This window comes from Amblyomma maculatum, chromosome 4, assembly GCF_055883805.1.
Source record: "Amblyomma maculatum isolate TAMU_Amacu chromosome 4, ASM5588380v1, whole genome shotgun sequence".
Lineage (NCBI taxonomy): Eukaryota > Metazoa > Arthropoda > Arachnida > Ixodida > Ixodidae > Amblyomma > Amblyomma maculatum.
In genome coordinates, this window is record NC_139347.1 from 104,297,617 (window position 1) to 104,310,689 (window position 13,073).

Genomic DNA, 13,073 nt, shown 5'->3' on the forward strand with positions numbered 1-13,073 from the left:
CGATAATGACGCAGACTCGGAATATGGACCCTGATAAACAGCCTTTATGTTGCTCTTTTTTGGCCTCATACGATCTTATATCTGTATGTGATGTCACAAGTGTAGTTCTACTGCCTAAACTGAAATTGAGGGGAGAGAAGCATTGGTTTTACGTAATTCACCAAGTACAGATAAATTTCTCACAGTGATTCTTGCTTACTGATGCAAACAAAACAAAAAAATATTTTGTCTCTACCTCTTCAGGCCTTTTAATCACAAATAATCATGGGTATCCAAATAACATAGACTAGCAGTGCAAACATGGACTACAGATTATCCACACGATATTACCGCGTGCCTCTCGGAACTGAGAAAAAAAGAGGACGAAACTGAGTGTAGTGTGTGGAACTGATCCATTCACTGTTCACTGCATTGCACTCAATACATTTTCTGGTGGAGCAGCCGGGTACGATTTCCCTTTTTGCTGAGTTCCACCCCTCAAGGGCAAGTGAGAGACACCACGGATTTGACACCTGTCCATCGCAGTTGCAGCCGCCGCCTTCGAGGTCAGTCGCCAGAGTTCGGGCCTCTTTCCTGCACACGTGGCCAACATGCATAGATCCAACATGGAGATTGTAGCTAACGGAGAGTGTTCACCCCAGCTCGTTGTCCTCCAATCTCGAACGCCACCGTCCTTCCGTGGCAAGCTTTATGAGGACGCTGAAGACTGGCTGGACCAATTCGAACAGGTCGGCAATTACAACGACTGGGATGAGCAAAGTAAGCTTCATAATATTTACTTTGCTCTTGAAGATTCAGCGTGGATGTGATTCGTGAACCACTAAACGACACTACCATCATAGGACCTCTTTCGTTGCCAGCTGTTGGCAACCTACACTGCCAACGACCGAAGAGAACGTGCGGAGTCGGCGCTGCAATCTCGCTGCCAAGCCCCTAACGAAAGTATTGGAATGTACTACAAGGGCATGATCCACCTTTTTAGGCATGCTGATCCAAATATATCAGAGGAGAAGAAAGTGTGCCACCTAATGCGTGGGATGAAACAAAAACTATTTGTTGGGCTTGTGCGCAGTCCACCTGGCACAGCATCAGATTTTATAACGAAGGCCACCACAATAGAACAAGCACTTGACACAGGGCTCAGCCCTATAATCGTAACATGTCCGCCACGTCACCGGTAATCTATGGTTCCAGCTTCAACGGTTCTGATGATGCCTTAAGGGAGCTTATTCCATCTGTGGTCAAAGAAGAGCTGAGACACATTCAGCTACAGGATTTAACGTCGTCGTCGAGGCTTCCATCACTCGCGGAGGTCGTTCGTGAGGAAGTTAGGCAAGTCATCACGGAACCATCTGTGCCTGGTGTGCAGCCACCGCCACCGAGTGTGCCGACGTACGCGTCCGTGCTTCAGCAGCATACCCTCTGTGATTCTCTATGAGCGAACACCACTGTGCCTCATCCAAACCAGCAACCATTACCGATGAGGCTTGGCCAGCGTTTGCACACACGCTCGGCGCGTGGCACGGACATGAAGAGACACGCCCGCGGGAGGAAGCGTTGGGCGGCTGACCGGACGGCGCCGAAATGGCCGAAACGCTCGCTGCTTTGCCTGTTGCTACGTGGTGGACACGTCAACTGTCACACTTGTCGGTGGCGAAACGTAACAGGGCACAGATGGATAGCAGTGGTGACAGACTACTTAACATGGTATGCCGAGACCCAGGCACTTTCCCTTGCAACTGCTGCTGAAGTAGCCCAGTTTTTTCTCAAGACCATCATACTGCATCATGGTGCCCCATCGGTTATTATTACTGACCGTGGTACAGCCTTTATGGCCGAACTAATGCAGGCTTTCTTCAGTCTTACCCGCACAAGTCATCGTAGGACTACTGCTTACCATCCGCAAACAAGCGGACTGACTGAACGCCTCAGTAGAACACTTGCAGACTTGATTTCCATGTACGTCGATGTTGAACATCGCATGTGGGATGAAGTCCATTCATATGCAACTTTTGCATACAATACAGCTGAACAGGAGACGACGTGTCTTGCTCCATTCCAGCTAGTCTACGGTCATCCTGTCACCACAATGTTGGATGCTATGCTACCCATAAGTCACGGCGATGATGCCACCGACACCTATGCGGACGTCGACATGTTTCTGCAGCGGGCCGAAGAAGCGTGCCAGCTCGCACGGTGCCGTATTCAACATCAACAACAACACCACGATGCCAGTCGGTACAACCTCCGACACCGAGACGTTCACTACCAGCCTGGCGATCTTGTATGGGTGTGGACACCAGTGCGCCGTCGAGGACTCTCCGAGAAGCTACTTCACCGTTACTTAGGGTCATAGAGGTCATTCGACGTCTTAGTAACGTCACCTACGAAGTTGTTCTGAAACTGTTCATATAGTGCGGATGAAACTGCATTATGAGAGGCAGTGACCTTTTGCACGTGTGCAGCTTTCTATTTCCTGCTTCTCCTTAGTGCATATAATTTGAGGACACTCCCAGCGTCGAGTCGCTGCTTTTGAAGAGGGGAGGTAATGCCGCATGCCTCTCGGAACCGAGAAAGAAGAGGACGAAACTGGGTGTAGTGTGTGGAACATATCTGTTCAGTGTTCGCTGCCTTGTACTCGTTACAATATTGTAACGGGCTGTAAAGAAAATGAAGTTGCACTAGGGAAGAAGGACGAGGAAGTGGCACGCTGAGCCAGAGACGACTGACTGCTGGCATGGTGTTCCCAACGCTCCGTTTTTCACGAAGGCTTTCAGCATATCAACTTTGTGGAGGTGCGGGTTTTTGTGGAATCTGCTACAGAGAACCCTATCCACTTTCAGTTGGGAAATAAGTAATTTCTTTATGCTTGAAAAGCTTTCATGGGCCGTGCAGACATATCGTAGAATCAACCTAGTATGTCATTTAGAGGTGGTCCCTTCATGACAGTGGAAAAGTTCTCGCATTTCGGCAATGAAATCCCATGGTTTCCTACGATTTAGCGGCAACAAAGGATACAGTTGCCATTTGCTGCGGTTTTTAGGTTTCAACTACTATACTGCATCATTCTGTGTATAAAACTGTACACGCATATCTGGGGAACGACCAGTCTTTGAGGACGACATTTGCTCCTTCAAGATAAAATTTCACCTAGCAAGCAGCACAGTTTGATGTAGTAAGCTAGTTGTGTTATCTCTGCCTACAGACGGCAACTGGCAGAAACCAAGAGAACAAAGCGACCCCTAGGAAGGAAAATCGAACAAAAAAAGGAAGTTAATATACCAATGACAAGGCATCTGTATGTATATCAAGAACTTCAATGCTTTTTTTTTACTCAGCTGGGTCACATCTCTGACTGCTTATTGTTTGGGAAGCTTGGTTCTATGTAGCTACTATTTACTTTCTCTCATATTTCGTGGTTATAGACATCTCAGAACTGACTGTCCTTGCAGCTTGCCTCATAGTTAGAAGCTTTTAATGAAAAAGTTGGTATATAACAGTGTGTCTCGGTCATGGATGTGTTCGGGACATTTTGTAGACCTGTTGTGGACATTTGGCAGACAGCCCCACAAAGGAATTCAGATAGCACTTAATTATTCTCGAAGGCCAAAAAGTAATAGAGTCATTTTACTGCCGTGACTGAATGAACGCTTCACTGGCAGGGCCATGTTTTGGACTGATTGGGGAAACAAGATCCGGATCGAGTCGGCCGACATGGACGGAGAGAACAGGGCCCTCTTGGTGCAGGATGGCCTGGGTTGGCCCCACGGACTCACAATCGACAAAGAGGCATCACGCCTTGTATGGGCCGATGCCAAGCTTCATGTGAGCGCATCTCTCTTTCATATTACTCTTCCTTTTTTTTTCACCCGCAATAAATTAGCATCTCCTTTTCTATTCATAGCCCCTTCTTCGGTAGCTGTCAGTTTGTGGTTTACTGGTGTCTATTAATCTGCCATCACAAGTTTTGAGGCCGCAGCATTCACAAAGAAATGTTCTTGGTTCCATATTTTACTTGTGTATAAGGTGCTCCCCTTGTGTGGACTGCTGCCACTGTTTGCAAGAGCAGGTTGTAGAATTTGGATTGAATCATGGCAGAACTGGTCTCTAAAAACTGTGCACTTGATAAACGCGGAGTTCTTAGAGGAAGTAGGGAAGAGGCGATGCATCAGCTTCAATATGCATGCCACTGAAAGGGATTCAGCTCCTCATAACACCACGTCGCTCGCTCGTCAGACACCCGAGATGTTTTGCATCGCAGTGCCATCCAGCAGTGCACACAGGGTTCAAGTCTCACCGATGCCAGTATCCCCGATGCCAGTATCACCGATGCCGCAGACAACCTCCTCTCTCCACCTCTCGTGCTCATTCTGTTTTTTGGCACTTCTTTCCAGTTTCTTTTGCTTTTAGAAACTAAAGTCGGCTTTTAACCCCTGTGCTGTTAACCATGCAAAACAGTGCATACACAGGCCACAGCTATCGCATAACCTTTCTTTTTACATGTGTGTGGTTTCTCATATGAGGGTCTGCAAACCTTCATATGAGAAACACTGGTATACAAGAAGCACACTTGTATGGGACACACAACAATTTGCCCGCCTAGGGCAATGGGACTTGTCTATATATATACTGGCGCGATCACCGTGAAATATTCTGAGCCTTGAAAAGAGGCAACGCTCACCCCAAAAAAACTCTTGCACAGGCCGGGCAGCAACACGCTATTTTTCTCGAGAGCTTTTAAATGCGGGATATTCTAACAGGTAATCAAAAGATAGCCGATGCACAGTGCACACAGCAAAGGGAAAACACACATTCAGTAGTCTTCGTTGTTGCCAGTGGTTGCCGGAAAAGTGAGTCGTCTGGTTCTGGCTTTTTCTTGGAAGCGTAGGCAGGCAGGGAGTACAGATTTTGCCATCTTTTGGCATGGAAAATACAGTATGTTCCATGTAGCAAAGTGTTCAAGGCACACATTGAGCAGGACCTTCCTCTGCCACAATAAGGAACCTGTTAACACCTCAAGGCCATTTGGATTTTAATGGTTCTGTTATAGCTCCATTATACTGGTCAAATGGGATGCCTTTGGCTTAAAGACATTACATTTGACCAAGACTGATACGAGCACATGCTTCACTTCTGCTTGAGGATTTTCGTGTGAACTGTGGAGTTGCATTACGGTGGAAAGAATAGACGATTTTACTTTCTATGCCTGTGCGCAGCCTTCTTAGTTTGATGGTGGCGCCCCGTAAGAGCCAAACTGGGAAAGTCACCTCCGGCTCCTCTTGACGCCATCTTGGGCTGTGCTGTGCGTGTTGATGCTGTGATGTGGCAGTGTAAAAGTGCTGTTTCGCGGTGGTCGTGAAAGCTATTTGACACCTTCGTGCTGCGCTGCGCTTCCACAGGCCGAACTTGTCAGAGTTAACTGTGACGATGTATCTGTTGTATCTTTCACGATACATATATTATCAATTATATTTTATAATCACTATTGTAACTGTACACACAAACGCACAGCAAATGAACCATAAGAACAGCTACTAAGCGCGGAATACAGATACAGATACTATGCAAGATGCTTTCTGTAGTCATTGCCACATTGATTTAACGTGAATTGCAACCGATTCCATGTCGTGTATTTCCTCTCGACAGTGCATATGTATATGCGATGTTGTGTCGCTTTCATTTCGCAGTACGAGCAGCGTTCACCACGATTACGCCGCCAACCGCTGCAACCGCGTACCGAGCTTGGCGAATGCATGTGTGTCTGTGGTGCGCCGGCGTCCGAGTGCGAAAAGCATACGATCGAGTTGTCTTTCTTCAACAATGTATACTTTCAAATTAAACCATTGTTCAAGAACAGCACATAAAAGAAGTAGTAAAGTGCCATTTGTTGACGTTTTTATGCTGCCTTGGTGTACATCCGGCAGCGCAGCAACATCGTATCCCCGCCTCGTCGTAGCAGCATCGTTTGCACGAAGTATTTTTGGGCAAAACGTCGAACAACTTGTGCTCTCAGCTGCACCATGAAAGAAGAGACAAGTTCGCAGCACCTACACCAGTGCTTACGAAAGCGATGCCATACGCTGCTGCGGCGGATGACGTGCACTCTTGCCGAGCGCTACTTCCTGCGCACTGATGCGCTCTGAAGGCCAGCAATGACGGCCTTACTAGTGGTGCCACCTGTTAGGGAGAGTGGAACTACTCTCTGTAAATTGTCTATAGGGAAGAAAGCAAAGGAAACATTTTTTTATTGTTACAGAGTCCCAAAGGTAGGGTGCCGTGCAACTTGTATGCATTTGCCTTGGCGGGGTTGATGACAGATTAATAGGCCTCTTAGTCATTTTTACGCTTCCTTTGCTTTGTAGCATTTCCTTCCTTTCTTAGCTTACTTATACTAATTTGTGTTTCATACGTTCAGGGGGCAAACCTAACTGTTATGGCTTACCGTAGTTTTGCAGACAGATTCAGTATCTTTTCAAGGCACATTAGTATTCTATTATAAAATGGTTTAAGACAACGATCTCGGACTTGGTACTTTTGCAGTAGCTGCTTCTAGTACGTGTTGGATGACTGAGCCAAGCCAGGTGAAGAAGGTGTGGAACTTTAACAGTGTCCGATATAATGTGGTTACAAACGGTGCGGTACATTGGTTCCAACATCTCAAAGGTTTGCATCTGCTTTAAGAGGTGTTGTAAAGGAGGGCCCTTGTTTAATTTCAACCACGCTGTAGTCATTAACAGTACTGACGTCACGCAATGCACAGGAAGTTCTGCATATCGCCTCTGTTACACCATGGCTGTCTTCATCAAGGTCATCTGGTCACCTTGTGCTCACCACTTGAATGCCTTAACCAATAAGTAAGAGTGGCTTTATAGTTAATGTGATTAATTTCTTCACGCAGCACAAGATGGCGCCATGCTACCATGTGCGTGCATTTTGTGCGTGCACTTACTCGTGTCATTGTGGTGATAAGTCCGCACCTGCATCCAGGTGATCGAGTCCACTGGCCTTGACGGGAAGAACCGCAAGGTTCTCGCACAAGACGTGGCACACCCGTACGGTGTGCTGGCCTTTCTGGGAAAGCTGTACTGGACTGACTGGGAGACCAAGGCGATCCACCGAGCTGACACGAGCGGCCAGAATGGCCATGCCATTCGAGCGAATCTGGCTGGTCTCATGGACATCCATGCCGTGAACATGGAGCAGAGCGGTCAGTGTTGATTTAATGACCTCACTCAATTACAGAAGCAGGAGAGTGGATAGAAACAGTGGGCATCTGGGTGGTGATAGGCAAAAATTATGGCTTGCTGACATTACTTTCAGCCAGTGTAAGTTAGTACAGGTAAAACGGCGTGCGGGGACAAAAATATTGCTAGTATCTGCACTTCGTGCTCTCGGTGTCTGTCATGTATTTGTTGTTGATGCCAGTACTTACTGTAGGTTTAATTAAATTAACTGTTTTAGAAGAAGTCATTAAAAACTGGTATATAGGTTGCATAGGACTATAGATGAGCATACCCCCCTAATCTTGCCAATTCTGACTATTAAAAAAATAAATCAAAATAATCGCATGGCAAAAGTCCTGACAAGCACTTTGGAACAAATGCAATTGAACCAGTTCTCCGCCCTGATGACGCCATTTATTTTAAACTGTATTTAAATGCGGCTTGTATGTACACTGAAGGCCTCAAGGCCAAGAAATGTGCACAAACATTGACGACGGTAGACCTTTTGCTGTCATTTTCTGAGAAAGCTAGGCCTATATTCTGGTTTTTATGTTCTTCAACCTTGCTTAGCAAGGCAGGAGCACAGTTCTGAATTAAAGTTGTCACTGTTATCTGCAGCCTCATATACATGCTGCAAATGTGGTCTCGTTGTGAGGAGAGTCCCTTTTTCACCATTTTTGTTTTTTACTCCTAAAGCTGCATAGTATGTCTGATGACATTGGTTCCATTCGTGGATTACTGGTGCAGCATTTTCAAGCCGAGATGTCTCTGTGCTTCTGATTCTGCCTGTGGATACCTTCCCAAATATTATTACTAGTGAACAGATGCTACATGCGCTTTCATCTTCTTCCCTTGTTTAGAAAATTATGTTGAATGTGCAGCAGCAATTAAAAATTTTTCTTTTGCAGGCATCAGTGCATGCGGGAAGACCAACGGAGGCTGCAGCCATCTCTGCCTGAGGAAGCCACACGGTTTTTCCTGTGCCTGTCCAACTGGCATTCTTTTGAAGCCCGATGGCCGGACATGCAATGATGGTAATCAAATGACGAAAATCATCGAATCCTAAATGCATTTCTTTGCAGTTATACCGCCTGAGATTACGCATATCAGTTGCGATTAATATTTTGAGAAGGTTTGAAAAACTTACTCGTGGGCTGAAGTCCTAGCTTTTATGTTTGACTTCTAATAATGATGTGTCTAGTTGAGAGAGTGTCATATACCTTTTAGCTGGAGAACACTGCTGTGATGATAGATGGCATCAGGTAAAGTTTGTTAAATAACACAAAGCAATCAAACAGGACATCACTTAAAGCAACCTTGTTGTTCATCATGTAGGAAGGACCTTGTACATCATATAAGGTCTGAAGTGCTGGATACTTAGTTGCATGGTAAATTAAGATTTGGCCTTGTGTCATATCTTTTCCAAGTTGTGGCAGCTAAGGTAAACATACACAGTTACAAGCGGTTTACCTTTTCTCTTTCTGATAGCTTATAGTCCATCGTTGTAAGAGCAACACCTTAATCTGCCTGAATTTTCTGAATTATAAGTCAATAAGACTGCATATATTGACTGTTATGTTTCACGTGCAGTACTTATAACTGCGTGATCTGGAAACCTATTTTAGGCATATATGATTTACTAAAAGCAGTGATAAATATTTGGCTGTGTGCAAATTATCCTGAAGTGCTCGAGGTGAAACCTTTTGCTCTTACTTTTTTTCTTGAAAATTAAAATTCGCTACTAGTTAGTAGCATTAATTTCACTAAGAGGAGAAGGTTACTTTTGGCTGCAATAAATATTTGGCTGCGTGCAAATTATCCTGAAGTGCTCGAGGTGAAACATTTTGCACTTACTTTTTTTCTTGGAGATTAAAATCTGCTACTATAGTTAGTGGCATTAATTTCACAAAGAGGAGAAAGTTGCTTTTGGCTGCAATGTATCTTAGATTGAGTGATTTTTAGTAGCAGTCAGCGCAAGCATGTTTTGGTATTTTAAGTACCGAAAAAAAAAAAAAAGATGTTACAGTGTCAGCTCATAATACGTCTCTGTTGTTTGATTTTGCAGCCCCTTCAGCGTTTCTGCTGTTTGCCAACCGGGGAAGTCTTAGGCAAATTTCGCTGGACACGCCTGACAGCACCGACATGCACCTTCCGTTAAGCGATGTCTACAACGCCGTGGCTGTGGACTTCAGCTATGACGAGTGGAAGCTGTACTACACTGATGTGACACTGGATGTGATCAGGTGAGATGTTGGCTCCTTTTTGATATAGTTTGTACAATCTTTATACTCTGATAACAGCTCTTTTATGAGGGATTGCATAAAAGTAGAAGTTCATGCCGGTGAAACGGTTTTGTTAGCGTCATCATCAGCAGCAGCAGCAGCAGCAGCCTGTGTACAGCATGATAAAGGCTTCTTCCATACCTCTTCAATTAACCTGGTTCACTGCCACCTGTGGCCACCTTATCTCTGCAAGCTTTGACATCATATGCCCACCTGACTTTCTGCCGCCCCCCGCTATGCTTACTTTTTCTTGGAATCCACTCCATTTTCCTTTACCAACGGTGAAATGTTAACATCCATTGAAGCCTACTTACAAGACGACTGCCTCGCGGCAACACAGGCTTCCATGATGTAGCTTTTATGACATAGGTGCAGGCTACCATTGGTCCGGCAAAGTTTGGGCGTACGTTTCAAGCCGCCGCCTTTTTGTCTCTCGCTAATGTAACGTGAGCAGCATACACGTCGATGTGGAGAACAGTCGACATGCTCATACAAGGTGTTTATTTAAAATACCGTATCTACTCGCATAATGCTCCCACCCCAAACATTGAGCGTCAAAAATCACAATTTCTTTTTGCTCGCATAATCATCGCACCACCAATATTACCACCGCGAGAGTCGTCTGCTAGTAGTAACAAGCGCTCTCTTTGAAGCGCTACTGAACCTAGCTGGCCTCGTGTGCACGCGCTACCAGGCGGCGAATGCGTGCTCAGGTATATCATCATCATTGGTTATGCTCGTCTTTTTTTTTTTACCTTCATGATGCTCATAGTCGCCATTTTGCAAGGTGTCTCCACATCTCGTTGTCATTGTTCCTATGTTCCGTCCGTGTTACTTGCTTCGGTCCACCGTGTTCTTGGTACCGCATCGCTGTGGGGCGGTGCGCAAGTTATACAGATGCTTTTAAGCTGAAAGCTTTTGTGTATGGGTTACAGCATAGCAACCGCGCTGCTAGCAGGCACTTCGGCGTCGAGTTTTGTGTAGTGCACTACTGGAGACAGTGATTGCTGTGTTGATACGGGCTCGGATCAAGTTTGTGATCGAGAGTAGAACTCTATGTTCTGCAGAGAGCATTATACCACGGAACGCGGGGAGTGACAATAAGGCTGCGTGCGATAAATAAAGTGCTTTAGCAATTTGTGCTTCTGGCGACCCTGTACTTTTATAACAAGGGTAAGTTCTGCTTGAAAGTAATGTTATGGTTATATCTACAATAGCTGACCTAAGAATCCCGATTCGCACCTATTTAAATTTGCTTTTAACGCTCCAAAACATTTGCTCGAAATTTTCCCGCATAATTATCGCACCCCCCAACTTAGCATCAATTTTTCGCGAAAAAAAGTGCGAGCATTATGCAAGTAAATACGGTATAGCTTTCATTAGCATGATTCCAGCTTGCCAGCTGATTGGACCTAGTACAAGTCAGCCGATGGTAGATTGCAATGAAGTGTGAGTAATTTGGTGGTGTAATTCACATTTACAAATACGGCAATTTCTTTGTATCGCAAAAGAGAAAAAGTAGAGACATGGCCGTTTGTTCAAATGCCCTGCTTTATTCTGTCTTCCTCGTCTTCTCCTGCTTCACTCCTCCACTCTTCACTTCGTTGTCGCCTTGTACATCACACTCGGCCACGACTGCGTTCCTCCTTAAATGGAGCACCATCACAACGCTGACATCGCATCTGCTGCACATGGCGTTTTTTTTTTTTTTTTGTTCTGGCTGTCCTTGGCAGCAGTGAGGCCTGTTTCTCCTTGAATCACTTCGTATTGAAGTTCCTACCCTTTCCGGATGCGGCAAAGTTTACGGGAGTGTTGTAACGTGGTGCGGTGGACAAAAATATCCTTGCCAGTGTCAGTGCGGTTGATGAAGCCATAGCCGCCTATCACGTTAAACCATTTCACTGTTCCACTCATCCGCTCTCTGGAAACGGAGGCTTTCTTTGGGTGTTGCACCGCTTCCTGTTGGCGGTGCATGCGGTTAGCCTCACCTTATGCTCGTCCACGGGTGGGCTAGAGGTGGTACGGCACAAGCGGAACTGCACTTTACCGTTTTGGATCGATAGAGCCACCTTCCCGGACATGAGGTAGTCCGCACCCATTACTATGAGGTCAGCATGGCAAGGCCCACAAACAACAGGACGCCCATCAGGACCTTGCTGCTAGCCTCAGTGTAGATTCACCAGTGCGAACGGCGCTTCCCCCCAAGCCTTGCGCTGGAGACAAGGTCCTTTGACTCCGAGGGGTCGGTGCATGACGTTCGAGCAATGCCATTTGCTGAGCACCGGTGTCAACCAATGCGGTCAACTCCCCGATGCCATCGACATGTGTCGAGAGGAAAGGAACAGGATGTTTCTGGAAATTTATACATGGGCGGGCAGCATGGTGGGGTGCTGTGGATATCCCGGCGGCAGCAAGAACCCCGCGACGACTGGCAGTGTCCTGCAAGATGGCCGCCTGGTGGACAAAGATGGACAAGCTGTTAGTGTCCAGTGTGGTCATAATAGAAGCGTGAGTGGCATCGTGAAGGCCGTCGACGATGTACTGCTTAGCAGCAGATGCGGGCCACTCGATATTGCAGGCCTGAAGAAGACGGACCTTGTCGTAAATGCATAGGGTGACGTCTTCATTTGGAGCCTGGCGCCGCGATCTCATCATCGTGAATTTGACGTACTAGTACGCACTGGCCAAGAGTGTAAAGGCGGCAAGGAGGGCAGCGGTCTAGGTCGACCAAGTGGGCAGCCTTCGTACAGGTGCCAGGTGTGGGGGGCACCTCGGAGATGGTCTTCTGCGACAGCGAGCATGGTGGCGGGAAACCAGGCGACAAGTTGAACCCACGCTTCTGCGTCATCAAAAAAAGCCACGGAACTTCGTAAGTGGTACTGGCAGTACTGGGCACCCAGAGGACGGCGAGGCGCTGCCAAGCGCTGCAGTGAAAGAGGCGGATAACTCCCGGAGGGTGGAGAGGGCTTCGGGAAGGAGAGCTAGAGCCGAATCCGCTGAGGAAGCATGAACGCCGTTCTCAGATGGGAGAGAAGTCCCAGGTGCCGAATGAGACGGCTGTATAACTAACTGCCTCTTTGCTTCGAAGGAGGAGCGGGTCGGGGAAGTCCGGTTCTGTCCTGGAGTTAATCGACTGCGTCATTGTAAAGAAGAACAAGCAGAGACTCGGCCGTTCTTTGAAACGCCCTGCTTTACTCTGCCTTCCTTGTCTTCTCCTGCTTCGCTCCTCCACTCTTCACTTGGTCGTCGCCTAGCGCATCACAGTATATACTGCAGCCTACTGCATCTGCCGGAATATTGTCTTTGCTGTGTTCTGACTAGCCACAGCTTCTAGAGGCAAATTTTGGACCAAAAATGTAAAGCCACTCTTGTAAAGTCTGTTTGTGAAAATCATTGTACTTTCTTTATTTTACGTCAGAAACGCTTGGAACGCCTCTCAAAATTCATTCTTTCCTGCATTATTTGCCGCTCTTAAAGAATTTGGACGCTAGAAGCCTCTGATGTGTGTCTGAAATGCTCCAAATTAGGAGTATAATGTGCTCCAGTCTGCTTCTAAACTGGTGTTTCT

At 46.5% G+C, this 13,073-nt stretch overlaps 1 protein-coding gene across 1 annotated transcript in view; it reads left to right on the forward strand.

Annotated features, from left to right (window-relative positions):
- The window catches only part of Lrp4 (LDL receptor related protein 4), a 193,005-nt gene that overhangs the window by 152,466 nt on the left and 27,466 nt on the right, over positions 1-13,073 (forward strand). Inside the window, exons 21-24 of the mRNA XM_084602336.1 lie at positions 3,663-3,825; positions 6,988-7,207; positions 8,132-8,257; positions 9,289-9,466. Of these exons, the coding sequence (XP_084458462.1) occupies positions 3,663-3,825; positions 6,988-7,207; positions 8,132-8,257; positions 9,289-9,466 (687 nt within the window). The remainder of the gene's footprint in view (positions 1-3,662; positions 3,826-6,987; positions 7,208-8,131; positions 8,258-9,288; positions 9,467-13,073) is intronic.